We start from the raw sequence: 26,172 nt of genomic DNA, 5'->3' as shown, positions 1-26,172 counted from the left end.
GAGGTTAATAACCATATATGGGTCGTTCTTCTTTTTTATCGACAATAAAAAGACATTTTCCTAATTAATCGGACTTAACATCTTTAAAATTATAACGGCAATAAATATTTTAAAACATCATATAAAGATCTGTCCGTAAAGGACTATTTAGTGGTTCTCTTTATCTTGGTAACATACTTTTCTTTGCAGGCGCATTCCAAAAAATATTGTGACAGAGTGGCCCTTTTCATCGGAGACAGCATTTCAATATACCACTCTGTCACAAAATTTTGTGAAAAACAATGAAGCTACATTAATAACTAATTGAGGAACCGATTAGTATTTTGCTTGTATTTTGAGTATAATAAGATAACTATATTTTTGGACAATGGAAACATGAAATAAAATTCTAAAACATAACTTATTAAAAGCAGTACGTAAGACAGATCATTGTCGATAAAAAAGAAGAACGACCCATATACTTCCTCATACATAATTACTTACGATGTCCTCTCGGCACACTCAACTCAAAAATATTCAGTGGGTACCATCGTCATAGGAACTCGACATTCAAATGACGCAAGACCCCCGAGTATGGACTTGTTTGATCAGTCTTGTTGAGAACTTTGGCCCTAGGTGGTTGGTATTCAACGTCTGGCGAAGACCAGGGGGGTTAAAATGGCCACATCGAAGCAATTCATCTAAGAAAGCAATATTGCAATTTGACATTTGCGCATACAAAATTAAGTGCGCAATGCAAACAAATGTCAGATAGCAATATTGCTTTCTTAGATGAATTGCTTCGATGTGGCCATTTTAACCCCCCTGGTGAGAATATCTACTCAGCGCTCCCGAATACGCTAGTTTTCGACTAGTCAAATCTATTACTTTTTACTAAACGTCAAAACACGATGAATTGCTTCGATGGGGCCTTTTTAACCCCCCTGCTAATTTCAGTGGTTCATCTGAGGCAAGACTCAAAAATCATAAAAATGATTATCCCTTTCCAACTGCAATATGAAAGCACTCGAACGGTGAGGTAGGAGTGCGCGCGGGCAACAGCCGGCGAGGCATCACCGTGCGGTTTGGTGTCGGGTTGCGTGCGTAAGCGCAGAAGTCGCGGCAGACGGAGCGGTGACTCTAGTTGGTACTAGGGACTACTATTATTCATTTGTATGTATAGATGGACAGAACGTAAAGATAAGTTGCTAACACAATTATTTCTAGTCGAAATCTCTTCCAGCAGACATAACGTCACAAGCTCACGACTATATCCCAATTGGGGTAGTCAGAGGTACATCTATCGCAAGATGAACTACCCACACCTCACCGAGCTTTCTGTCAGATCTATGTGATAGGTAGTGAGCCGTATCGCCGTCTGTAACGGTCGAGCCAACTGTGTTAGTGAAAAGTGCACTTAAGATAAATTAATAACTCATTGGTGTAAGTCCGATACCGGGATTCGAACGTGCGCTCCCCGTTTATTTGTAGTCTTAAATCTCGATTATGACTTTTTTATAATTGTTTTTCAATTATGAATATCCTCGTAAGGCCCGGATTTCCAGACACAATAGTTAAACAATGGGATTTGGATTTTAAAAGGCATTTGGGCCTTACGACCATATACATACATCTGTCTTAATTGGGTAGTTTCCTAGGTCAAAGATACAGTATGAAATTCTGACTATAAAGACAGATTTAAAACTGACAAAAACATTTTCTTATTTCTATTTAACTTATTTATCAATGTTAATTAAGAAAAACGTAATAATAAGTCCGACATTCAATCACGTTTTTCTATGACGTCACAGTGTGCTATTTCGTACTTTTTTTTTGACGTGACTTTTGCCGCAGATGGCATTTACTACTTGGCCGGACAAATGGGGAGCGCTGAAGGCTCTCACCCGATACAACGTTTAAGACAACAGGCCTGAGGGTGCCCAGTTGGGCGCGAACCTCGGCTCAGGGCGTCGTCTGACAGGAAAAGATTTCGTACAAACTCCGCAGTAATTTCGAAGTAAATGATTTGACTAGTTGGAAATTAGCCTATATTCATCTAAGTAACTTCACCAAACTGTGGTCGCAAAAATCCTTTCCTTCAAAATGGATGTGATGGAAGATGGGTTTGGTCACCATTGGTTTTTACAACCAACTCAGGCATTGACTTTTTATAACATATCACGACTTTGACCCTACTGACACTAGGGTTAATGGCACACAGGAGAGAAGAACAAGACGTTAAAGCAAATCCTAAAGCCGTTAAAGCCTTTAATATAAGAAGAATGTCAACTTGATACCACATCAGAACAGCCAAGCATCAAAACACACGCGTCCGCACAAGCCCGGTAGCTGTAACCGCAGTCGGCAACCACTCCCGCTCTGGCGACGTCGCCTAGACCACCATAGGCGAATGATGAGCTGGAAGTGGCTTTAGAGCATAACAATACTCGCGACTGTACAATAACAATACCCCGATAAGGTAGTGTAGTGTGAACTAACCCTTAGGCTCTAGACAGACCGCATTTTATCTGCAATCCAACCGTAAATTGCAGTTCAGGTGCAGTTTGAATGCAGTTGACACGACTGCAATAGAACTGCAAACCAACTGTGCAGCACGACTGCACGCCGACTGCAATTGAGCTGCAATCGGACCGCCCGTTTGGTTTGCAGTTCTATTGCAGTCGTGTCAACTGCATTGAAACTGCATCGGAACTGCAATTTGGCAGTCGGATTGCAGTTGAAATGCGGTCAGTCTGTCTAGAGCCTTAGCCTCACCCCGGATGCTTCATACAAAACACGTCGTTTACACAGACACTACACAAGCTGTGTCTGTATGTATAATAACCTTAATAATTGTACCATTTCCGAACAGCTATAAGGGTCCAACTTTTAGAGCACACGATAGAAGAAGAGTTATATAAAACGATGAAATTGTTATGGGAAAACATGTATTTTATAATAAACAATTTCTATTCTATTGTATGAACTGGTATTACATTTTCACCGTAATAACCATGTTTGCAGCCATGTTTATTTTTCTATTTTATTTTTATATAAGGTATTGAGAATATTTTGTTGAAATAAAATTATTCTCAACCACGCTCTAGTCACATCCAGCGGCTGTACAGGCCGCAGGTTTGGCTCCCGCGTGTGCGTTTTGTTCCCGCGCTCGGTTCATTACACTTTTTTTTACTCTGGCAATGTTGCTATCTGTACCCTGTTTGTAGGCTCTGCTCCCTTTTATACCTCTGTCCGCGACGTACCTGTTCCTTCTGTATACTATGTCCTTCCATGTTCTCTCTCTCTCTCTATTTAAGAGCTGCGCTCTTGTCGGTGGAGTAATCCCCATTCCTCTCTTCTTCCCGCCAAAACCTTCACCTCCCGATACGACACGACCTGCACCTTCTCTTTTATTTGTTTCATAAATGTTATCCTAGGGCTACCCCTTCCTCTCTTCCCTTCAATTTTTCCTTCTATAATGTTTGTTATAAATGAATCGTGTCGTATCAGGTGGCCAATCATATTTCCTCTCCGGTTCTCTATAGTCTTCAATATGGTTCTCTTTTCTTCAACTCTTTCCAGCACTTTTTCATTTTTTTTCCTTCCATGTTAAATAAATAAAAAAATAAAATATCTTTATTTCGAACATTAATTAATATATTGTTAGTACAGTGACTTACAAACTAAGTAATTTAATTTAAGTAAGGATTGGAATGTATCAGAAAATTAATTCATATATGACCTACCCTTGGTCCCTGAACAGCACACATGAGTCTGGACCCAGTGTTTTATAATCGGGCTGTCAGGCATCTCACTAATCAACTTGAGAATATTGTTGGAGCTATACCTTACTGTGCTTAATAGTGACAAAGCAACAAAAGGCAAGAAAAAAATGTTTATTTATGATAAGAATCATTTTTTATTTCAACGTTAGTATAAATTGAAATTTACATTATACATACATCACACTCACTAATTTAAGAGCCATGCTCTTGTCGGTGTAGCATTCTTCATTCTTGTCTATCAAAGGCCAATTCCTTCACTTCCTTATAAGACACGACGTTCACCTTCTCTTTGATCTGTTCCATGTAAGCTCTTCTTGGTCTTCCCCTTACTCTTTCCTCGTAGGTTTAGGATGAAACCTTAGCCTCAGAGTAGACTCCTACTCCGAACCCCAAAGGATTAACTCAAAAGTCCGCATAAACTTTCGAGTTGTGAAGCGGCTTGTTGGCACGAAGCGAAAATAGATAGGTACACATTGTTTATTGAATGTTCCGATATAATAACACTGTCGCGAATGTTTTCCGACTAACTTAATGCGATCGTTAACCACAAAACACCACTTCGTGTTAATTATTTAGATTATTCAATGAAGAAAGCAACTGCCCCGTTCCCGTTCCCGCCAAAAAGCCTCAATGTCTTAATAATTATGTTGTTTACATTATAATCGCGATGTTACTCTCTTTTGCGTTTTGTTGTGCAACACAATAACACGTAATTATTATCTATAACAATTATCACATAATTGTACACAATAATAATTGTGAATGTATCACGATTTGTCATGTATTAGGTATTTTCCGTTGCGTTTTATTTCATTTATATCTTTTACTAAGTACTTACGTATTATCATATCAACATTCATTTCTAGACGTCTAATCTGTACATTATTTTTCCATTGCGTTGAATCGCCTTGCGAGTAATCAAAGGGGGATTGTGATAAGTTTTTTTTTTCTAGACCATAGTCATGTCACACACAATTAAAAATGATATAATTTTGTATTATTAAGTACTACCTTGAAACACTGCGTCATAAGTAAAAACTTAGATAACAACGACCTCGGTGGTCCAGTGGTTGAGTGTTGGGCTCACGATCCAGAGGTATCGGGTTCGATTCCCGGTGGGGACATATCACAAAAATTACTTTGTGGTCTCTAGTTTGGTTAGGACATTACTGGCTAATTACCAGATTGTCCGAAAGTAAGATGATCCGTGCTTCGGAAGGCACGCTAAGCCGTTGCTCCCGGTTACTACTTACTGATGTAAGTAAGTAGAAGTTACATGAGACATGTCAGGGGCCTTTGGCGGCTCAATAGTAACCCTGACACCAGGATAGAAGAAGAAGACGAGATAACATAACATAAGTTCACGACTATATCCCAATTGGGATAGTCAGAGGTACATCCATCGCAAGATGAACTAAGTACCCACACCTCACCGAGCTTTCTGTTAGACCAATGCTATAGACGGTGAGTCGTATCACCGTCTATGATGGTCGAGCCAACTATGTTAGTGAAAACTGCACTTAAGATAAATTAATAATTCATTGGTTGGTTGGTTTTTTTTTTTTTTTTGTGCAAGTCCGGTGCCGGAGTTCGAACCGGCGCTCCTCGATTGAGAAGCAGGACCACAATGACTTTTTTTAATAATACAGGATGACGGAAAATTCCACTTGATATCAACTCAGAATCCTGGACTCAATCATCCCTGAAAGTTTTCGTTACAATGTCACTCACATCCAGAATATGTCTTCTTTTTTTAAAAGAAAATATCTTATGGCATTTTCCCACATAACTTCCTTATTGTAGATTTTCCTTTAATGGCAATGACAACAAAATATTCGGCCTAATACTGTAAAAAATCTTCATTCGTAAATATACCCGACTAAAGCATCCAGATTTACACACAACAATGAAAACTGAACATGTTGATGTTGATTGATATGTTCTAGTCGTAAATCTTACGTTACTGCTAATAGATGGTTATAAACTGGCATGTTTTGACGATAGAAAACCGAATAGGCGCGCGAGTTCGCCAACACAGTGGCGCAGCTAGAGGGCCCTGATTATAAAATTTAGGCCTCGATTGTTAAAAAAATGGGTTTTAACTATAAAAATTTAGGCTTTGATTATAAAAATTTGGGCCTTGATTTTAAAAAAAATAGACCTAGATTACAAAAATTGGGTTTTGACTATAAAAATTTGGGCCTCGATTATAAAAAAATAGACCTCGTTTACAAAAATTTTGGCTTTGATTATAAAAGTTTTGGGCCCCGCCCTACCGAGGTAAAAAAAAACGAGGTTTAATTAATCTTATTCATTCATTCATTCGTTATTCCCTTTTTGTCTTTTACCTTAGACCAGACTAGACCTAAACGAAAACCTGGATACGCCCGCAGGTCAGACGAAGGGGCCCCCAAAATTGATGTTCTGGGGCGACTTAAACTGTTCCCATCTCATCGTACTCGTAATTCGCAACCTTCAAACAATTTTTAGCTCCACGTGTTAAACATTAAAGTTTAAAAATATTTGCAATTTTGCATACCTACAAAGATGTTTCGCGTGAGTTGTCCCAAGGGAATGGCGCTTAAATGATGGAGCAAAACATTTGCATGTTGAGGTACCTATAAACTCTGACATTCTGAAGTCCTGACTTGTTTGTTAGCTATTAAGGTAATCCTCCTCCATTGCACACTCAGATTTAAATAATAATAATATTGGTTTATTTTGTTTTTAAACCTATCCGTCCAGATTCTTATCTGTAAACTACCTAAATCTACCTAAGTACTTATACTTATAAAAATGAAAATAGGACTGCGAATTTTTGAATTATAAATATCTCTAACATGTTAAAAATGAGACTAGCATTAGTTGATTAATATCTCACAAAATTTCCATTTCAGGCCTCCTGACTACACAAAGGGCGTATTTCAAACGCTAGGCTTCAAAGAGTTCCACAAATACCTCATGTTGACTGAGGAACAACGGAACACAGATGTAGGAAAAGAACTATTGCAGCAGAGCATAGAATACATGAAGATTAGCACCAGAAGATATGCTAGGAGACAAAACAAAATGGTCCGAGGAAGATTTCTTGAACATCCCAATAGAGAGGTACGTTTTTTATGTTTATTTAAGTTAATATATTTTAGTGCACCATATTACTCCTCTATCTTATTATTTCAAAAATTAATATTTTTTTCATACAAGTTCGCTTGTATACAGATAAACGCCATCTAGCGGTCAATAGCAATACTGTCTAAATGAGATGTTCCAAATAATGCCCGCCATCTCGCGTCAAGTAGAAGTACTATCAAGACTTTACAAAGATGATATACGTACACATGAAAGCGCTTTGATAGTTTTACACTAGAGGGCGGTATACTGATATTTATTATTTTAATATTACAGGTGCCACCAATTTACGAATTGGATACCACAGATGTTTCGAAATGGGACGAAAACGTGAAAAACAAAGCGATAAAAATAATAGAAAGCTTTTTAAATGAAACGCCTTGCGAATATGAGCCAGTGGAATCAAAAAATCGTGAAGAAGTTAAAGGAATAAACACTAAATCTTCTAACTTCTGTGAAGTTTGCAATAGGCTCATCATAGGAGACAAACAATATGGAATACATTTGCGCTCAAATAGACACATGAAAGTTTTGAAGAAAAAGAAAAAAATAGAAGAAAAACAGGCTCAAGATCAGGATAAGGAAACAAATCAGATCAAACAAGAAGCAAATCAAGAAAATTAAGACAACTTAAGACAAGAAAATTAAGATTCCTTTAATTTCAAAGACTATTAAATGTTTAATATTTGAAAGCTGTCATTTCATTTTATCCTCATAAATAAAACAACCATGTTCTAAACTAAACAACATTATATTTTTTTATAATTAACAGTATCGTATCAACTACATTTTATTTACAACAAAATCAGTTTCCATATCTGCCTCTTCAGGCTGTGGGTCAGGATTTTTGTTTTTAGGTGCTCTGTAATCATAGTGCTCAAATTCTGGATATTTCTTGATAATCTCACTGTATGCATCGCAAATCCTAGCAAATTCAGTATTCGCAATTTGAAATGGACGTGTTATAGGATCAATATCAGCCATTTTGTACATTCTCAGGGCCATCTCTTCACGCACTTCTTCAGGGAATAACGTCTGAGCCCCCCTGATCGAGTACTTCTGCCGCATGTTAAATATTTGCCGTATTACTTTTTCTACCATCTTGAAAGGCTGCTTGACCAATGGATATTTCAAAGGAGTTAGTGTTACTACTCCAACATCAACATTTGGTTTTGGTACAAATGCTGAACCTGGAATATCAAATTTGTAGTTCACTGTACACCAAGACTGACACATAACGGATAGTCTACACCGTTGTTTGTCCATGAGCTGAGCAGCCATCCGTTCAGCAACTTCCTTTTGAAATGTAAGTGTCATTCTAGTACGACCAAAAGACCATGGTCCTTCTCGTCTAGACATCATTTCCAGCCATCTAATAATCAATATGGTAGACACACTAAATGGTAAATTTCCAATTAAATTCACTGGTGGAGGAGGATCATGCCAATCAGTTTTTACATCCGATGGTATGAAATGTGCAAGATCAGTTTTCAAAACATCTCCAGTGATAATGTCTACATCCACTTTGCCTTTACATGCATCAGCTAACAGTTCTAAAGAAGGAACAAATCGAGGATCTTTCTCGATTAGAACGACTTTTCGCGGCGCTCGATGGATTATCGACCGCGTGATACCACCTGGACCGGGGCCCACTTCGCAAACAACATGGTTCTGAATATCACCCGCTGCGCGTACTATTTTATCTATCAACCTCGGTTCCATGAGAAAATTTTGAGAAAGTTCCCTAAGCGCACGCAGTTTATACAATCTAATGACATCTTTGATGCTAGGTAAAGGAGGCAGCCGCAGAGGCAAAACTTTGACTGCAGCCATTACTGCTGCTCTTTAACGGGCTCGTTGAAGTCGTCAAGGAACGTTTCCTGCTTCACAGCGAAGATGGAATACAGATAAATACTGAAAACTCCAGCACCGATTGCGAGACCAATCTTTCGATTTCTTATAGCCTGTACTCTAAGTTTCTCAACACGCTCCCGGTTTTTAAGTTCGATTATTTTCATATAATCGAGCTCCGCCTTCTTCAGCACTGGATCTTGAGCTGTGCTGCTTATCTTCGGCTTGAAAGCTTCGTCCATTACGAAGAAATAAATAACTCAAATAACCTCCAAAATCTACTTCGCACAACAACGAATGAGTAATTGAACGACAGAATCAGAATGAATGATATATTGCGAATGAATGATATTAGTCTGCAGTTTTAATTTTTGGTCTGACTACAAATAAAATAATCCGGAGAAACTATTCAGTTCACATAACTAAACAATCACAATAGTTATTCAATTTAAATTATTCTGCAATGAAATCTTTAACATAATCTATTTTAAGTATATTTTTTGAGAACGTGTAAGTTTTTGAAATAAAAACAAAGCTATTATAAACAGCTGTTTATGACGTTTTGTTGCTGGAGTTGCAAACAAAACAAAACAAAGGTCATGCGCGCAGCTATCTCACTCTAAACAGACTTCTTCTTCTGTCGTATTCGAAATTCGAGCTCGCGTCAAATCAAAACGCGTTTCGCTGTGCGGGCGCTCGCTTGTGTGTCAAAGTTGAACCTTGCGATATTTTTGTGTATTTGTGTTTTTACAAAATGCCTTTTATTTCGAAGGACTGGCGATCGCCAGGTGAAGAGTGGGTTAAAACGCAAGAGGGCTGGGAGAAAAAGAAGGTTTTGGAGTGCACAGCGCAAAGGTAAACCGTGTTGCAAAACAAACTTGATCCTTTGTTCGCATTTACTTCAACGCAACCAACCAATTTACATGGACCATTTCCCTAATAATAATCTAACTACGTTTTGCATTTATTGTGCTATAGAAAGTGAGTCGAATGCTTGATTTTCTTTGTAAAAAGTGTGATTTTATGTGATGTTAAAACGCTTGTTTCGTATTGTCTTGCAGATATCCCGCTATTAACTATAATAACCCTGATGATAGTCCGCAAAAGTCGTGGTAAGTTTTGCTAATGTTATTATTTTTAAAGTTATATAGTTGTTATAGATCAGCTGTTTTTGTTGTCATCCTGAGCGGTCGGTATTGATTCACTTGCGCGCGCGTGTATAGGTAGTCCTTCGTTTTGATGTACATAACTACATGGAAGTATACCTACATAGACGCGTGCACAGACCTAGGCCTTGGTAAATAAAGGCCACCACTTTTTCTTCTTTTTTGTGTGTTTATCTCTAGAGAGAACGACATTCGATGCATAAATATGTTACCAGCCAGCAGCTAACGTTCTTTCTTTAGACTGCCAACCTTCCTACTACCGAATTCTTTTTAGGGTTCTGAACCTCAAAAGGAAAAGCGGAACCTTTTTAGTCCGTTCATCTGTCTGTTTGTCTGTCAAGACCCTTTTGTACGGAACGCTTGGTACTTCAACTTGAAATTAAAATAAACACCACCTATATGTATACGGTCGCAAGAAGCTGCAAAAAAAAATCAATCTACTAAATCGACGCAATCAAAGACACGCTCGTTTGGCAGGGAAATCAAAACCTATGGTGTACTTTCCGTAGACCTAGAATTACGTAAAACGACGAATAATGAGACACGACGAATAAAAAAAAATTCGCGATTACAAACATATTTGCAGTTGATTCACTAACCTACCTAGATTACCTTACTTGACCTATCTTACCTTAATTGACGGTAGTTTGTACGGAACCCTCGGTGCGCGAGTGGGATTCGCACATGACCGGTTTTGTATTAGGCTGTGCAAAATCTACTACTTACATAGGTACTACTCATCTACGAGAATTCAATCATTCCAAATAGCTTCACTACATAGTATCAGGATCTACACACTACAAACTCGCTTTTTCTGTCCCTATGTCCCTGTATGTATACTATACGCTTAAATCTTTAAAACTACGCTACGGATTTTGATGCGGTTTTTTTAATAGATAGTGTGATTCAAAAGGAAGGTTTATATGTATAATAACAACCATTAAATAGTGGAGAAATACTGTTATTTTTGTGGTTTTTAATGTGATGTCGTAAATAATTTCATTTTTTCCTCCGCATTGCACCCGAGCAAAGACGGGGCGGGTCGCTAGTACATTAATAAAAGTAAACGCAGTTACGGTTGCTATTATTATCATTTCGATGAATGATGACCATCGACCTGCTTATTACAACATCCTTCCTTTAGCATCCTTTTTAAATAGATCAAAAGAGAAATCCGGGATAACTCTGTTCGGAGAACGCGTGGCCTTCATAGTAGTATCACGGGTTCGAATCTCGGCTTGGGCTCTAAACCACTGAATGCGACTTTATGAACTTAAATTCATGTTTAGATCATAGATAGTTGATATGGCGTGGTTTCCAGGCTTTGTTTCTTTGTTCACGTGGTTTCTTTAATGTTTGCTGAGACGCAGACTGATTGTTTCTTTGCAATAGTAAGGAAACGTTCCGCCTCAATGATGCGTCGCTTGGAAGCCAGCTCCAACGGCATCCTGGGTGTGTGGGCGGACCGCTGGGAGTCGCCATTGATGGCGCGATGGTTGCGACTACACGCACACATACCTCCTCCCGCTAGACGACTCTAATTTACATAATTTGATTTCATAAATATACATATATTAGTCTACTAACATTAGGATTAAGTACTATGGTACTAACATCTATGGACAATAGTTTGAAAATAAAGATTTTGAATTTGAATTTGTGCCCGGTTGATGGCAATAGGCTCGCCTCTATTACATGGGACTTAAACATAGCGGGCGTGGAGTGGGTATTATATATTACATACCTGTCAGTTTGAGACCCTACTCTATACTCTTATGCTCTCTTGACTATCTACTATAATATATAAGTTGTCTTTAATCACTAATTTAAGAGAGAGAGATTTTAGTTACGAGTCTTTTTGTAATTATTTCTTTTTATTTTGGTGCAATAAAGTGTATTTGTATTGTATTGTAATTTAAGAGCCACGCTCTTGTCGGTGTAACATTCTCCATGTTACTTTTTGGGGAAAAATAGGGCAGTAGTTTCCCTCTTGCCTTCCGCCCCGCAGTACTCGGTCTGACGCGCGTGGGATGGCGTCCAGAGTAGTCTATTTTCAAAGCCGTACTAGGACTCCTGTCCGCTTCTGTATAGTACTGACAGTTACTTTTGCCCTCTGTCAGGTTCCAGGTTACTACATCACCAAACTCTTTACTATATCCAGGGTAAAATTAATCTCCAAATCGATAATGCGTCCTTGTCTATGACCAAAATATCTGACCCAATTCGGTTCTCTTGGAATTTGCTGTGAATATTACTCAGAAAATTTACCTGTTAGCGAGAAAATGCTGGATAAATAAATACTTAGATCTGAGGAAGATTCTTCCCTTTCATTTCATAATTAAATAGGTACCACTGAAAATAATCTCGTTTTTACTGTTGTATAACATAAACAGCCTATATGTATACGTCCCACTGCTGGGCACAGGCCTTCCCTCAATCAACCGGAGGGGGCATGGAGCATACTCCCCTACGTTGCTCCACTGCGGGTCGGTGGAGGCGTTTTTACGGCTAATAGCCAGGATCATCGGCTTAACGTGCCCTCCGATGCACGGAATCATCTTACTTTTTCAGACAATTCAAGCATGCACGGAATCATCTTACTTTTTCAGACAATTCAAGCCTGCAAAGTCCTTACCAATTAAAGGACAGTCTCACAAAGTGATTTCAACAATGTCACCACCGGGAATCGAACCCGGACCTCCAGATCGTAAGCCTAACGCTTTCACCACTAGACCACCGAGGCTGGTTCTGCCCTATGTACTATGTTATATCATCACTTTATAGCGAAAACCACGTAAGCACCTTTTTGAAAAATCTCATTCTGTTGTGACTTTTGTCTTCAACTATCCTCTATTTCTTGCTGTGTGTTGTCCTTTACTTACAATAGGTACAAGAAAGAGATGGAGGTAGTTTTAGTCCTGGTAAATTAGGTTAAAATTAAGTTGGTGGATAGCTGCACGGTTTTGCCTTTCCCCGAGAGGATAAACAAGCAACCCGTTCGTCGAAAGAATTCTGCCTATTCAGGCGTTTATTACAACCTACCTAACCACCCTAACCTAACCTACTATGTTTACATTATTTTATTTTATCATGCAATAACAAATAAATAATAATCTTAATCTAATCTAATCACTCACTCACTTAATTCTTTCACTCTCACAGGCCCACTGGAAGAAATGTCTGTTAGAAATAAGCTGTGCCTTTTGTCTCTCTTCATGTAGTCATATTCTTCTTCTATCGTGTGGGTTGTGAGGTGGATTACCAACCCCATTAACCCTGGTGGCAGGGTTACTATTAACCTGCCAAAGTCCCCTGACATGGCTCATGTAACGACTACTAACTTACATCAGTAAGTAGTAACCGGGACCAACGGCTTAACGTGCCTTCCGAAGCACGGATCATCTTTCTTTCGGACAATCAGGTGATCAGCCTGTAATGTCCTATAACCAAACTAGAGATCATAAAGTGATTTTCGTGATGTGTCCCCACCGAGATTTGAACCCGGGACCTCCGGATCATGAACCCAACGCTTTAACCACTGGACCACGGAGGCCGTTAGTAGTCATATTGCGTTTCTGTGTTATCCTGTGTACAATAAATTATTAAATAAATAATCAAAATTCAGGCCAGTAGACGTAGTATCATTCCTTATTCTATGCCAGTAGTCAAAACAAACTCTTTTGTGATTAGATAGTTACATACCACTTCAATGCGATTGAAATGTTATCGCCATTTCATTACTTCATTTCGAACAATCGGTAAACAATCATGATTATTTTTTCCGGTAAACCACTTTTATGTTGATAAAATAAATAAAAAAAAGACGTAACAATGATGTGTTCTCGAGAGCCATGGTCCAGTTAACCACGGTTAATAGAAAACAAAGCCTAGTCCGGCCAACTGTACGACTGTTAATTTTGATTAACCGTGGTCCGGTCAACTGTACTACCCGACTGTACCTAGGAAAAAAAGGGTGTGATGTCTGTGTAAAACGAGGTTCTTTGTATGTGTCCGGGGTGTGCTTACGGTTTAATTTGTCAAAAAAGCTAATTTGACATGGTTATAAGTGTATACATATTAGTACTCGTGACCGTACATAATCCTCCTTTTTGCTTGGCCGCAGTCGTATAAAAATATAGGAAATTCAATCTAGTTCATTTACTGTGAGCTGTATTCGTAAGCCAAACAAGTAGTCAAGATTTGTTTTGACTAAATCTAGGTCGAACTCAAACAGACGGGTTAGGGCACTCCGCTGAAATCACTCGCTGAATATCTAGCAGACGTTTTGTTTAGGAACTTATACATTATAAATGAGATTTGCTAAATATTCTAATATACTTGAAATATGATGTAGACACTCTAGGTATCCACCTGAAACCGTGAATCCGTAATATTTGGAATACAACAGACTAAGGTATACCTTCAAATTATTAATTTGGAACGGTAGGCGAAAATGTATATATAATCCATACCTATACCATAGAATAAGGAATAATACTACGTATAGAACAGCAACTCTCCGCTCCCCACCAGCGTCTGAGCTAGGTTTACCTCCTTTTTTTTCCTTTTTTTTGGTTGATCGTTTGGCAATTTAATTTGCATTTCATTAGAATACATAACATACATACATAAACTGCCTATATACGTCCCAAAACTGGGCACAGGCCTCCCCTCAATCAACCGAAGGGGGTATGGAGCATACTCCACCACGCTGCTCCAATGCGGGTTGGTGGAGGTGTTTTTACGGCTAATAGCCGGGACCAACGGCTTAACGTGCCCTCCAAAGCACGGAATCTTCTTACTTTTTCGGACAATCAGGTGGTTCAAGCCTGAAAAGTCCTTACCAAACAAGGGACAGTCTCACAAAGTGATTTCGACAATGTCCCCATCGGGAATCGAACACGGACCTCCAGATCGTGAGCCTAACACTCTAACCACTAGACCACGGAGGCTGTCATTAGAATACTTCTCACTTATTTCGAATAAGAACCTTGTGGGTAAATAAGTTCGCCCACGTTTCAAAATCCGTAGTCCTTAATTCTAATCTTTAAAACGAATTTTAAGTCGTAAAAGACCAAATAATATTATCCGATACAATCAAATTTAGATATTAATACTGGCAAGGTACATTTTTATTCCTAAAAACCCACGCACCGTTCAAAAGATAAAGACTACCAAAGATGAGTCAATTGCTACCTTTCCGAACATGTCGCTACAGGATGGAGTTTATTTTTAAACGTCTACTCAATTAGAAACATCCGAAGCGAAGAACGAATGAGTTTTAAAAGTTTTTGCTCATTAAGTGGAAGTCCTGTCTGTGGATTTACTCTCTACTCTATGTCATTAGATTTTCTAATGCCTCTAACTACTCGACCAGACTTCACCTGAGTGTTGATCAATCCTTCCTTCCTTCGTTCGTCTCTCGTGTGGGTTGTGAGGGTGAAGTACCAACCTCAACAACCCTGGTGTCAGGGTTACTACTGAGCCGTCAAAGGCCCCTGACATAACTCATGTAATGACTACTGACTTATTAATAAGTAGTAACCGGAACCAGCGGCTTAATGTGCCTTCCGAAGCACGGATCATCTTACTTTCCGACAGTCAGGTAATCAGCCTGTAATGTCCTAACCAAACTAGAGATCACAGTAATTTTTGTGAAATTTCCCCACCGGGATTCGAACCCGGGACCTCCGGATCGTGAGCCTAACGCTCAACCACTGGAGCACGGAGGTCATGTGAGACATTGTTTCCTCATCTTAATCTAACATACGAGAAAGTGTGTTTCCCGGTCACCCGATAATTCGACTGTATTTCTCGATCCCCATACTAATCTAACAGTCGGCCGATTGACCGATCAAAAGATCGGACGAATGGGAAACATCCCACGAAAGATAAATACGTACAATACATATACATAGTAGTAACTTCTACTTTATACTCATCATCATTAATTTAAGAGCCACGCTCTTGTCGGTGTAGCATTTTCCATTCCAGTCTATCAAAGGCCAATTCCTTGAATTCCCTATAAGACACGACGTTAACCTTTTCTTTAATCTGTTTTATGTAAGCTCTTCTTGGTCTTCCCCTTCCTCTCTTTCCTTCTAGCTTTCCTTCTATGTTTTTTTTTAATAAATTCGTCGTGTCTTATTAGGTATCCAATCATCTTGCCTCTTCTGTCCTCAATAATTCTCAGTATTTGTCTCTTTTCCCTTACTCTTACTAGCACTTCCACATTTGGAACCTTTCTGTCCAACTTATTCTTTCCATCCTCCTCCAACACCACATTTCAAAGGCCTCGAGTACTTTATACTAGGTACCTACAAAAGGAATTCTCTCCTGTGGGGTGTTTCCCGTGTGACTTAGCATTGTTTTGCAACCAAAACTTACCTTACTTACCTTATTCAATTTAAATTATTGGACCAATGACAATAATCATAATCATGTATTTGCCATTGAGAAGGGTACAAAAAGGGTTAATAAAAAAGTTATGATTAATGTCACTTGGAAACTCGTAGAATATTGTGAAGAAAGAACATTAAATAAAGCTGTTACTTGCAATGTAACAATTTATGTAAAAGTACGCATATGTACGTGTCATTTCGTTTATATTCATTACCCGACTGCAAATAGAAGGTTATAGTAATATGTTATATTTATTTAGTTTAATAATGTATATTTCAAGAGGTGGCATATTACATTATCTTACCTATTTCTACGGTAACAAAAATGTGCATTTTGAGCAAAAAATCAATTGCAAAAGCGCAAAAGTACGACTGCATTGCGCCTAACGAGAATTTAACCGTCCCTAACATTCAAAAACTAGCTTTATTTTTACCAACTGTGCAGCAGAAGTAGGGTTATTCTGCTATTATGTAGGTACCCAGTGAATAATACCTATTTACCTTTAAAAGTACGCAAACAGTTCTAATGAAGTAGATATTTAAACCATCGTATAGCAATATGATGATACTCCGAGCATATATTTGTAAGTCAATATTTCTGCTAACAGCTTTGGAGACAGGCTATATATCGCTCAATCTTCTTCAACTAACGTATGGGTTGAGAGGTGGATGGCCAACCTCTTCACCCTGGTGTCAGGGTTATTATTAAGCCGCCAAATCCCCCTGACATGACTCATGCAACGACTATGTGCTTACAGGCTTACAGTAAGTAGTAACCGGGACCAACGGCTTAGCGTCAATCGCTCAATGACATATACATAATATGTATATATAAACTCACACCTATTTCCCACCGGGGTAAGCAGACACTATGGAATTCCATTTGCTTCGATCTCTCTCTTGCTTCCTCCACATTCATCAATAGTTTCATACACGCACGCCTGTTCAGAGTAGATCTCACTGAACCTTTTCTAAGAACATCTCCAATTTGGTCAATGTACGTCCTTCTAGGTCTTCCTCTTCGTAAATGCTATTACGTGGTTTTCCAGAACTTGTGCCCGGTTAATGGCAATAGGCTCGCCATGGGACTTAAAGATTTACAAACAACCCTGTAGAGGATATTGGCGTGATGCTATTTTGTGTTATTTTTATTTTAAACTCTGTATTTGCGTGCCTGTCTTATAAAACCATGTATTCCGTTTAAAGTAGTCTGCAATCTGTTCCGGATGTCGGCATTAGCCATTCGTTCCGTGCCCGCAACAGAATAACAGAATACAGCCGTTGTCTTATATAAACAGAGTGCCAAGAACATAGTATAGAAACATTATGTGCTTAGGATAAAAAAATGTCACCTCAGGGTACTTCTTGGCCGAGTTAAAAGCACCGGTAAACAACGCAGACTTATTAAAAATACCTACATAAAATTGTTTTGGACTCATCAGCCCATTTCAGAGCAGTTTTCACTGATACAATTGGCTCGACCGTTATAGACGGCGATACGGCTACCTACCTATCACGTTAGACAAACCTCGTTGAGGTGTAGGTTTCGAAAATTACTCGAGATCTCGAAAATACCGAGATTTAAATTTCTAATCTCTCAAATTCGCGATCTTGACTCGAGATTGCATTCTCTAGAAGCGGCTTCATGCATTCATAGCATTTTGCGACATGTTATGAAGTTTACATAAATAAGGGCTTGAGTATCAGATCACTGCTTATTACGTCAATCTAAATTAAAAAATAATAAATTACATAATTTTTTTCACATTATATATTTAATATATCCGGGGTAAGCCCCTCGTCCATCCAAAAAAGGGCACCGCGGAGTGCGCCCTGCCCAAAGGTTCCCATTATGCTATCAGCATTCCCGTGTAGCACCGCCAATGAGATCCCCTGGGCAAGGAAACATCCCAAGCGAAAATCGCCTCCCTTAACCCGCAACCGACGCCCTCTCCCCTTGACGAAGGACCTAACTTTGGAGTCCCACGGCCCAGCGGTTTCGATGGCGACCGGCACGAACTCGTACGCCGACTCCACGCTAGCACACTTCGCATGCTTCCTCTAAACCGTAGCTTCGGCCGCTGCACTGCAGCCGACCGTTGTATACCTGCCAGAAAATCTAAATTAAAAGAAGAAGAAGAAGAAGAATTCATGTAATACACATAGAATAGCTATTTATTTCTCTGGCGCCGCGCGGGTCATAAGCAATTAGAAAGTGATGAAAGCTAGATTACATGCCATTTGCCTAAGATATCTACATCTTATCTAGGTGAAAACTTGGTGCAAATGACTACTATCTGGGTTTCTATTTCTTTGATATTGTCAGTAAAATGATAAGCTGTTGTCAAACTGGATGTAAACCCACAGCTGCTTATAGAAAACATCATCATCACCAGCCCATTAACGTCCCCACTGCTGGGGCACGGGCCTTCCCTATGGGTGGATAGGGAGATCGGGCCTGAAACCATCACGCGGGCCCAGTGCGGATTGATGGTTATTAACGACTGCTAATGCAGCCGGGACCAACGGCTTAACGTGCCTTCCGAAGCACGGAGGAGCTCGAGATGAAAACTTTTTTTCTTGTGGTCACCCATCCTATGACCGGCCTTTGCGAAAGTTGCTTAACTTCAACAATCGCAGACCGAGCGCGTTTACCGCTGCGCCACCGAGCTCATAAAACACATAGATCGACGTTTAGTATGAATTGGATATAATCCTTTAATCTTTTTAACTTGGTGTCAGATAAACGCATTTTAACGTAATATAAATGATAATGAGGGGGTATGGGTCATAATCCACCACAATGCACCACTGCGTGTTAGTGGAGCGTTGTGGTGGAGTATGACCCTATATTGGGGCTGAAGGAAGGCTGGAGCCAACCTTAAACATGAAATTGGCTATATTTCCCAACGTAAATAAACTTCCAATTAAAAAAAAAACGAAACACCTCCGAATTTTTGATCAATAAATCACGAGGTTAATTAATTGTTAAATTTGAATTTGGATGGATTAATGTAGAGGAAGCAAGAAAAGTATGTCAGGATCGAAGCAAATGGCATTCCACAGTCTCTGCTTACCTGGAAAACGTTAATTGGAAAAAGGCGTGACTTTATGTATGTATGAATTTGACATTAAGAATTGAAAGCCTTATAATATAGCCAATTAAATGTAAAATATTAAGTATTTATATCCTACAACTCATATTCTTCTTCTATCGTGTGGGTTGTAAGGCGGATTACCAACCCCATCAACCCTGGTGTCAGGGGACTCATGTAACGACTACGTACCGTCTACCGTTACACACAACTCATATTAAATAATTTTCTGATAATCCTTAGACACATAAAGTGAGGTGTTTCGATTTTTTTTTTTATTAGAAGCGTTCTTTTCAATTATGGAACAGTCAAACTCAAAACTAAAGCTTAAATGGCTTTAATACTGTCAGGGTCGCGCAAGTTACACCTGAAACCGTTATTGCGCCTTTAGAGAACTCCCAGAGGACTTTTATGTGGTCATTTGCGGCAGATGGGACAACTGTGCCGGGGATTTACAACATAACAACAATATAAGCTCACGACTATATCCCAATTGGGGTAGTCAGACGTACAATCAAAGAGCAAAAGTGCAGTCAGTGAGCCCAGCGAATTATTTGTAAACAGTGGTGAAATTATGAACCTTCAGTTGTCATAATTATAAAACTTATGTTTTTGTAGGTGTTTTTGGTCTAATTACATAAACGACATGTAACCAGGAGGTCTTAAGTGCAACCAGTTAATTTATTACTTTGCAAGAAACTAATTGAACTTTTGCGCCTTATCGTACATCCATCGCAAGATGAAAAATTAAAAAACGCTATCTGGATATCGAAGCCCGTCTAAGATCACCAAAAATCAATCTCATTTTACTTTTCGACGTAATTCCGAATTGTATTATGAATTAAGTAATAATGCGACATTTGACAGCTTTTATTGATGACGTCACAAGACAGTATTTCCGTACACACTCTTCGTTTTGACGTTTCCGTCAGCATAAGTTTTATAATTTTTGAAATTAGAATTCCGTGTCTACAGATACTAAATGGAAATGAATCGTATAGTTAATATTCAATTAATTTATGCGGTGTGAAAATTAGAGCGATGTGCAACAGTGAAATGAATTGATTCACTTTTTCGTTTCATCGCGTTTTTAATTAACACAGTCGTTGATAGCCAATCGTGGTTGAAACCGCAACGAATTGGGCCTTTGTACGGAATATTTCAATTTACTCGTAGTCTTTTTGAAGCAAAACTGAGTAACTATATAGATATCTATTCTTTCGTACCTTCCTGTTCCGAATATTAAATAAATAAATAAAACTCTATTTCGGACTTTTGCACATCCATAATTAGTAAGGGACTTACCTATACTTATAAATTAACACGACAAAACCTAGTGTGAGACATGGATGTCAATCCAATGCCTCACAATGGTACAGTTAATTCTGTCCGCCACCACGTTTAAGAGACTGTTGGAGCTGGTCCGGACCCGGTGCAGTAAAGAGGCAATTATTTTCCTAATGATGGCATGAAAGCCATCGCTACTTGCCTGCGCAAACACGCCGGAACAGACGAAAATAAATACTTATTCATTCTTCATGTCATCTTGTATAAGTGATATGCTAGTTAAAAGGGGATGATGGTAACTAACCCCATAGTGTTTTTTGATAATTTCGTAAAGTATAATTATTCCGTTATTTTGTCATATAATAATAGCCGTGACGCTGGCAAAAATGTCATTTCTGGACGAATGCCATAAAACTTAAAAAGAAGCCGTTTTTTGACGACGCAAAGTTTGTTGAACAATGGAGGAATAATGATAGATAACATAACATAAACAATCCATATACGTCCCACTGCTAGGCACAGGCCTCCCCTCAATCAACCATAGGGGGTATAGAATATACTCTACTATGCTGATCTTCACCAAACCGCAGTGAAGCAGCGTGGGGGAGTATTCTCCATACCCCCCTCCGTCGATTGAGAGTAGGCCCTATACAGGGTGTTAGTGACACCGTAGCGAATACTGAGGGGGATGATTCAGCTCATGATTCTGAGTTAATATCAATGAGGGGAGGGGTATCTATTGCGCAGATTTGCCGCAAATTTTAATGTCATTAACTACACAGCCATGTTCTTCAATTCATATTCAAAAATTGTTTATTCGGACGACATAAGATTGTTGACAAACATAGTTTACAAAATAACGATAGACGATATTCAATGTCTATCAAGCAAATTGCTAAAATATGCCGATGGGGATACACATTCTGCATGAGAAAAATAGATCGTTCATTCTTTGATCGTGAGAATCCGTATAAGGTACCTAGATGGGATTATCCGCGCGTTAGACTAATGACGTCGCAAGATATAAGTAAGCATGTACTCCTTTTCAACTTATATTAAGGAATATAATAGTATAAGCATTTAAATCAAGCTCAGTCCAAGCTCGTATCGGTGAGGGGCTCTTCTTCATCATCGTTCCCTCACTGCTGAGGATTGCGACCATATGTTTTGGTTTTCCACTTAGTACGGATATATGCTTCGTAGACGGCTCTCTGCATGCTGCCCCCCACCATCTTCAGGTGTTAGACCGCCTCTTAGATGCCCTTCCTCAAGCACGTCTGCCATCCATTTGCCCAACGATGATCTGCTTCTCCAGCGTGCTTATAATATGTCCGAACGCACAGCAACCTCAGCCTGCTATGTCTTAACCAAACTAGGGATCACAAAGTGACTTGTGATGTGTCCCCAACGGGATTCTAACTAAGACCTCCGGATCGTGAGCACACCGCTCAAGCACTGGACCACGGAGGCCGTAAGAATAATAAGTTACAACCAATCTTGAAGTAGTGGATACAAAGTTTTTTAATACTTCAGTCATAGATCAAAGTATATCTACTTCCAATCGAAATTCAAAACTCCTAAGTAAATCATTGAGTCCAAAAATCGTTTTATATAAATTCCTAAACATAAAGAAAAATCTATACATACGGTCTGCAAGTATCATCATCAATCAACCAACAGGGAATGAATTACATGGACCGCACCTTCGGCCGAAGGGGTTCAACACACGGACACACCCAAAGGTTAAAGCAGTTTCGTGGATTAGTCTCCTAATCTGAAGATCGATGGGTGAGATTTGGATGAAAATTTTATTCAAAGAAACTGACCAATGTAACCAATTGTCTCTCGTAATAAATGGAGGCGAAGGCAAAGCTATAAAAAAGGCATTTAAAACAAAATAACCCGACTTTGAATTATGTGTATAAAAAGCAAGAAAGAATCTGAATTCTGAAGTCGGCACCACCAACAATACTCAGGGTACTCAGTTCATCTTGCGATAGACGTACCTACCTCTGACTACCCTAATTGGAAATATAGTCGTGAAGTTAGAAGATTACTAACAGATCAATGGTTACTGAACGTTTATGTGTGTAACTATGTTGTGAGATTCATTTCTCTTGGAATAACTCTTTGAAGTAACAAACATTCCAAGTACCTATTGTATAATTTTTTTTTTTTTATTTATTTTATTATTAAATCTTAATGCTAAAAATACAAATATCAATGCCCTGCAAAACTGTTTAAACAGTTTGTCTGCAGGAAAAGAGTCTCTACTAATAATATGAACTTATATCTAATAGTCAATTAATAACATACAATAAGTTAGCTAGGACACGAGTCTAGAAGGTGTTGTTTAAGTAATTTTTTATATTTACTTTTATTTGGTTCTAGACGGATGTTCTCAGGCAAACCATTAAGCAAATAGGGAAGTCTCTTTTTTAGAGTTCTATCGCCATAGTAATTATTAACTCTAGGGACTTCGAATTTGCCCGCGCAATAATAATTTCTCGTAATATGTCCGACATCTCACAGTTTGACCTCGTTTCTATGCCTTTATACATACAATATGAATGTAGATTACCCACTTGTTAATGTATAAAAATTATTGCGTAAAAAATCTTATTTCCCTCAAATAGATTGTGCCTTGAATCGACGCAGATGCCTACGTCAATCGATTTGTTTACCAATTTATTTAATTGGGTTAAGTACTTCACTAGTTCCGAATGTTATTAGTAATCTATTTGAAATCTAACATGTTATGTGAAAACAAAAAGATGTATGAAAGGATATCCCAGGGTGTAGATGTAATGTACATATACAAAAGCCAAAGGTCACTGACTCACTCATTCACTCATCATTATACCGGGTGAGAGCCTTCAGCGCTCCCCATTTGTCGGGCCAAGTAGTTAATGCCATCTGCGGCAAATCTACAATAAGTCACGTCAAAAAAAAAACTACACTACTGCTAAGTACATCTATGTACTAAATAATAAATTAACTAATTTGCGATCTCATGACTTACACTATTAACCCGCAGTGCCACAGCGTGGTTGAGTACTATGCTATGATTGAGGGGAGGACTGTGCGTATATAAGCTATTATGTTTAAACTTACAATTCGTTATCATCATGTATTAATTATCTATTCTCCGCAATGGAAATCGGGTCACGGTCGCAATTCGGCAGGAAACAACGATATTGAAACCTCAAACGGAAACCCAACATTGCAACGTAAAAAAGATTTATACTTCTTGTTAAGCGTTTGGAGAAAAATTTTTCAATTTGCAGTAGATTACAGGAGAAAAATATAGTATTTATACTATTATGATACCTACTTAGTTGATAGTATCTACTGGTATTCAAATCATCATCTCCCTAGCGTTAGTCCGTTTTTCACGGATCCCCTTAACTTAACCCGAAGATTCGACAGGTCCGGTTTTTTACAAAAGCGACTGCTTGTCTGACCTGGCAACCCGCGATGGAACAACCCAATACAATTTAGGTCACATAACTTCAAAACGCATTTCTCGGAAATATGGATTTCCTCACGATGTTTTCGTGCACCGCAAACATGTATTCAAAAACAAATTCCGAAATCATTAGTTTAGGTCTGTGCTGGGATTTGAAACAACCCGCATTGGAACAACCCAATACAAGTTCACATAACTTCAAAACGCATTTCTCGGAAATATGAGTTTCCGCACGATGTTTTCGTGCACCGCAAACATGTATTCAAAAACAAATTCCGAAATCATTAGTTTAGGTCTGTGCTGGGATTTGAACATGCGACCTCAAGAGTGAGAGTCAGGCATTCTTCCAACTAAGCTACCACGGATCTACTCAAAGAAATTGTTTTTTGACGAACGTTTTTATTTTAACCCATTGAATAATCCACAACATTAGATTATTAAAAGAAGATATTACTACTAAGTGATCCTTTAAGGGTTCCCTTTTCCTTTTAAGGTTCCGAACCCTAAAAACCCATTTTCTTCAATAAACATATAAACCAATGTGACATTTGGGTGTAACTAAATAATAGATCGAATGCACCTCTGTCCCTGAGCAATATTTGCAATGATATTATCTTTGAAAGTAGGTCGCATTCGTTGCCAAAATGTCACTGCTAAGCTAAGGTAAGCTTGACCTCTAGTCTACCCGTATCTTTTAGGGCCACAGTCTTGTGAAATATGGGACATGATACTGAATGTGGATCTTTCTTTCTATTCCAAATTTGAAAGCAGAGTTGGGACATAGGTTCTTAATTTAATTCACTAAAAATTCCTTAATTCAGTTCTTAATTCAAAAATGAGCCTTTCTAAATGAGACTTCGTAGTCCCTGTTTATCCAAACTTACAACTCTACACGTTCACAAGCTACAAGTTACTCACAAGTACGAGTAAATTACGTTTATCAAAATAATATAGAGGGATTGTAAAATATACCTACTTGTGAAATAAACAGTGACATTTGTAGCATGTAATTTACATGTGTAGTTTTGATAAACGAAAATTGCTTGTAATATAACGCTTGTAAGTTTTGATAAACACGGCACTGGTCATGACCTTATTTTTTATTCTTTTTACCACGTTTTCTGCAAACGAATTTAATTTCATGAGGAAGATGGGTCATAGGGTGTCAGGAAAATAAAGATCTCTATTTATATACAATTTCTATTTCAGTTTTACAGGCCTCTTACTGCAGAATATATTAATACCAAACCCTTGCTCTAATCACTTCTATGATAGTCCTTCATGTTATTACATACATACATAAGATAACGCTTATTTTCCGTTGGGCTAGGCAGACGACGTAATTCCACCATCGTCGTAATGACCATCATGATGGAAAGGATATAGTCCCATAGTCGACTTTTGCGACTAATTTCGATTCTGCATTTCTTTCTTTTTCTTTCTGACATCTAACTGGACTAAGTTTATAATTTATATAATATGTAGAAAAATACTATTAATATTTACATAAACAAAAGACAGCTGTATCAAAGCAACGCTTGGTGCGTCATGCGGAAAAATGACTGCATGTGAAAATCCTTTCAAAACATCATAAAACATGCATAATACATGTTGAAGTACAGTCAAGGGCAATATAATGTACCCACTTTAGGACTCTGTCACACTAACTTATTATTAGACATTTAGCGAGACTTACAGTTCAATTTGTCAAAAAAATGAATGTGACATGGTACCAAAGTGTATAATACATATGATGCTCGTGACCGTACACTAGCCTGCAGAAATAAGTACTACACTTTTCAATTATTTTCTAAACTATAAAAGTTAGAGTGGTATTAAATCTATCCACCATCATTTGGCAATCATGACTTTTATTCAAACAAAAATCGTCCTTATTACTTTATTGTGATCGTTATTTATAGGATCATATTATTATACTGTTTGTCAGAAGATTGACAAAAGATTGACCATAAACCACAGCCAGAATTAGTGCTGACAAAGTTTAGACAA

At 38.4% G+C, this 26,172-nt stretch overlaps 4 protein-coding genes across 6 annotated transcripts in view; 2 read left to right on the top strand and 2 right to left on the bottom strand.

The window, feature by feature from the left end:
• Positions 1 to 7,585, top strand: part of LOC126372756 (tRNA dimethylallyltransferase) — a 323,848-nt gene extending 316,263 nt beyond the window's left edge. The window contains exons 6-7 of the mRNA XM_050018632.1: positions 6,662 to 6,872; positions 7,170 to 7,585. Of these exons, the coding sequence (XP_049874589.1) occupies positions 6,662 to 6,872; positions 7,170 to 7,517 (559 nt within the window). The 3' untranslated portion in view covers positions 7,518 to 7,585. The remainder of the gene's footprint in view (positions 1 to 6,661; positions 6,873 to 7,169) is intronic.
• A 40-nt stretch (positions 7,586 to 7,625) lies between these two features.
• LOC126372786 (dimethyladenosine transferase 1, mitochondrial) lies at positions 7,626 to 8,726 on the bottom strand. The gene has a single exon (XM_050018675.1). The coding sequence runs from the start codon at positions 8,724 to 8,726 to the stop codon at positions 7,677 to 7,679; it is 1,050 nt and encodes a 349-aa protein (XP_049874632.1). The 3' UTR covers positions 7,626 to 7,676.
• LOC126372829 (cytochrome c oxidase assembly factor 3, mitochondrial) lies at positions 8,726 to 9,074 on the bottom strand. Its single transcript, XM_050018739.1, has one exon. It carries the CDS (start codon positions 8,984 to 8,986, stop codon positions 8,726 to 8,728), a length of 261 nt encoding a protein of 86 aa, XP_049874696.1. The 5' UTR covers positions 8,987 to 9,074.
• A 338-nt stretch (positions 9,075 to 9,412) lies between these two features.
• The window catches only part of LOC126372782 (F-box only protein 25), a 44,297-nt gene continuing 27,537 nt past the window's right edge, over positions 9,413 to 26,172 (top strand). For 2 of the 3 annotated variants that reach the window (XR_007567219.1, XM_050018670.1), the window contains exons 1-2: positions 9,413 to 9,599; positions 9,806 to 9,856. Coding sequence is in view for 2 of the 3 variants with exons in the window: in XM_050018670.1 (XP_049874627.1) it covers positions 9,499 to 9,599; positions 9,806 to 9,856 (152 nt within the window). In the remaining variant the exon portion in view is untranslated. The remainder of the gene's footprint in view (positions 9,600 to 9,805; positions 9,857 to 26,172) is intronic. The other variant, XM_050018671.1, reaches the window with a different exon arrangement.

Source organism: Pectinophora gossypiella, chromosome 14, assembly GCF_024362695.1.
Source record: "Pectinophora gossypiella chromosome 14, ilPecGoss1.1, whole genome shotgun sequence".
NCBI classification, from domain to species: domain Eukaryota; kingdom Metazoa; phylum Arthropoda; class Insecta; order Lepidoptera; family Gelechiidae; genus Pectinophora; species Pectinophora gossypiella.
Note: the sequence above shows the minus strand (reverse complement) of the source record. Positions and strands in the feature narration are given on the sequence as shown.

Excerpts from the sequence above, each read along its gene's own strand:
- LOC126372786 (XM_050018675.1), bottom strand. The coding sequence starts at position 8,726 with ATGGCTGCAGTCAAAGTTTTGCCTCTGCGGCTGCCTCCTTTACCTAGC.
- LOC126372829 (XM_050018739.1), bottom strand. The coding sequence starts at position 8,986 with ATGGACGAAGCTTTCAAGCCGAAGATAAGCAGCACAGCTCAAGATCCA.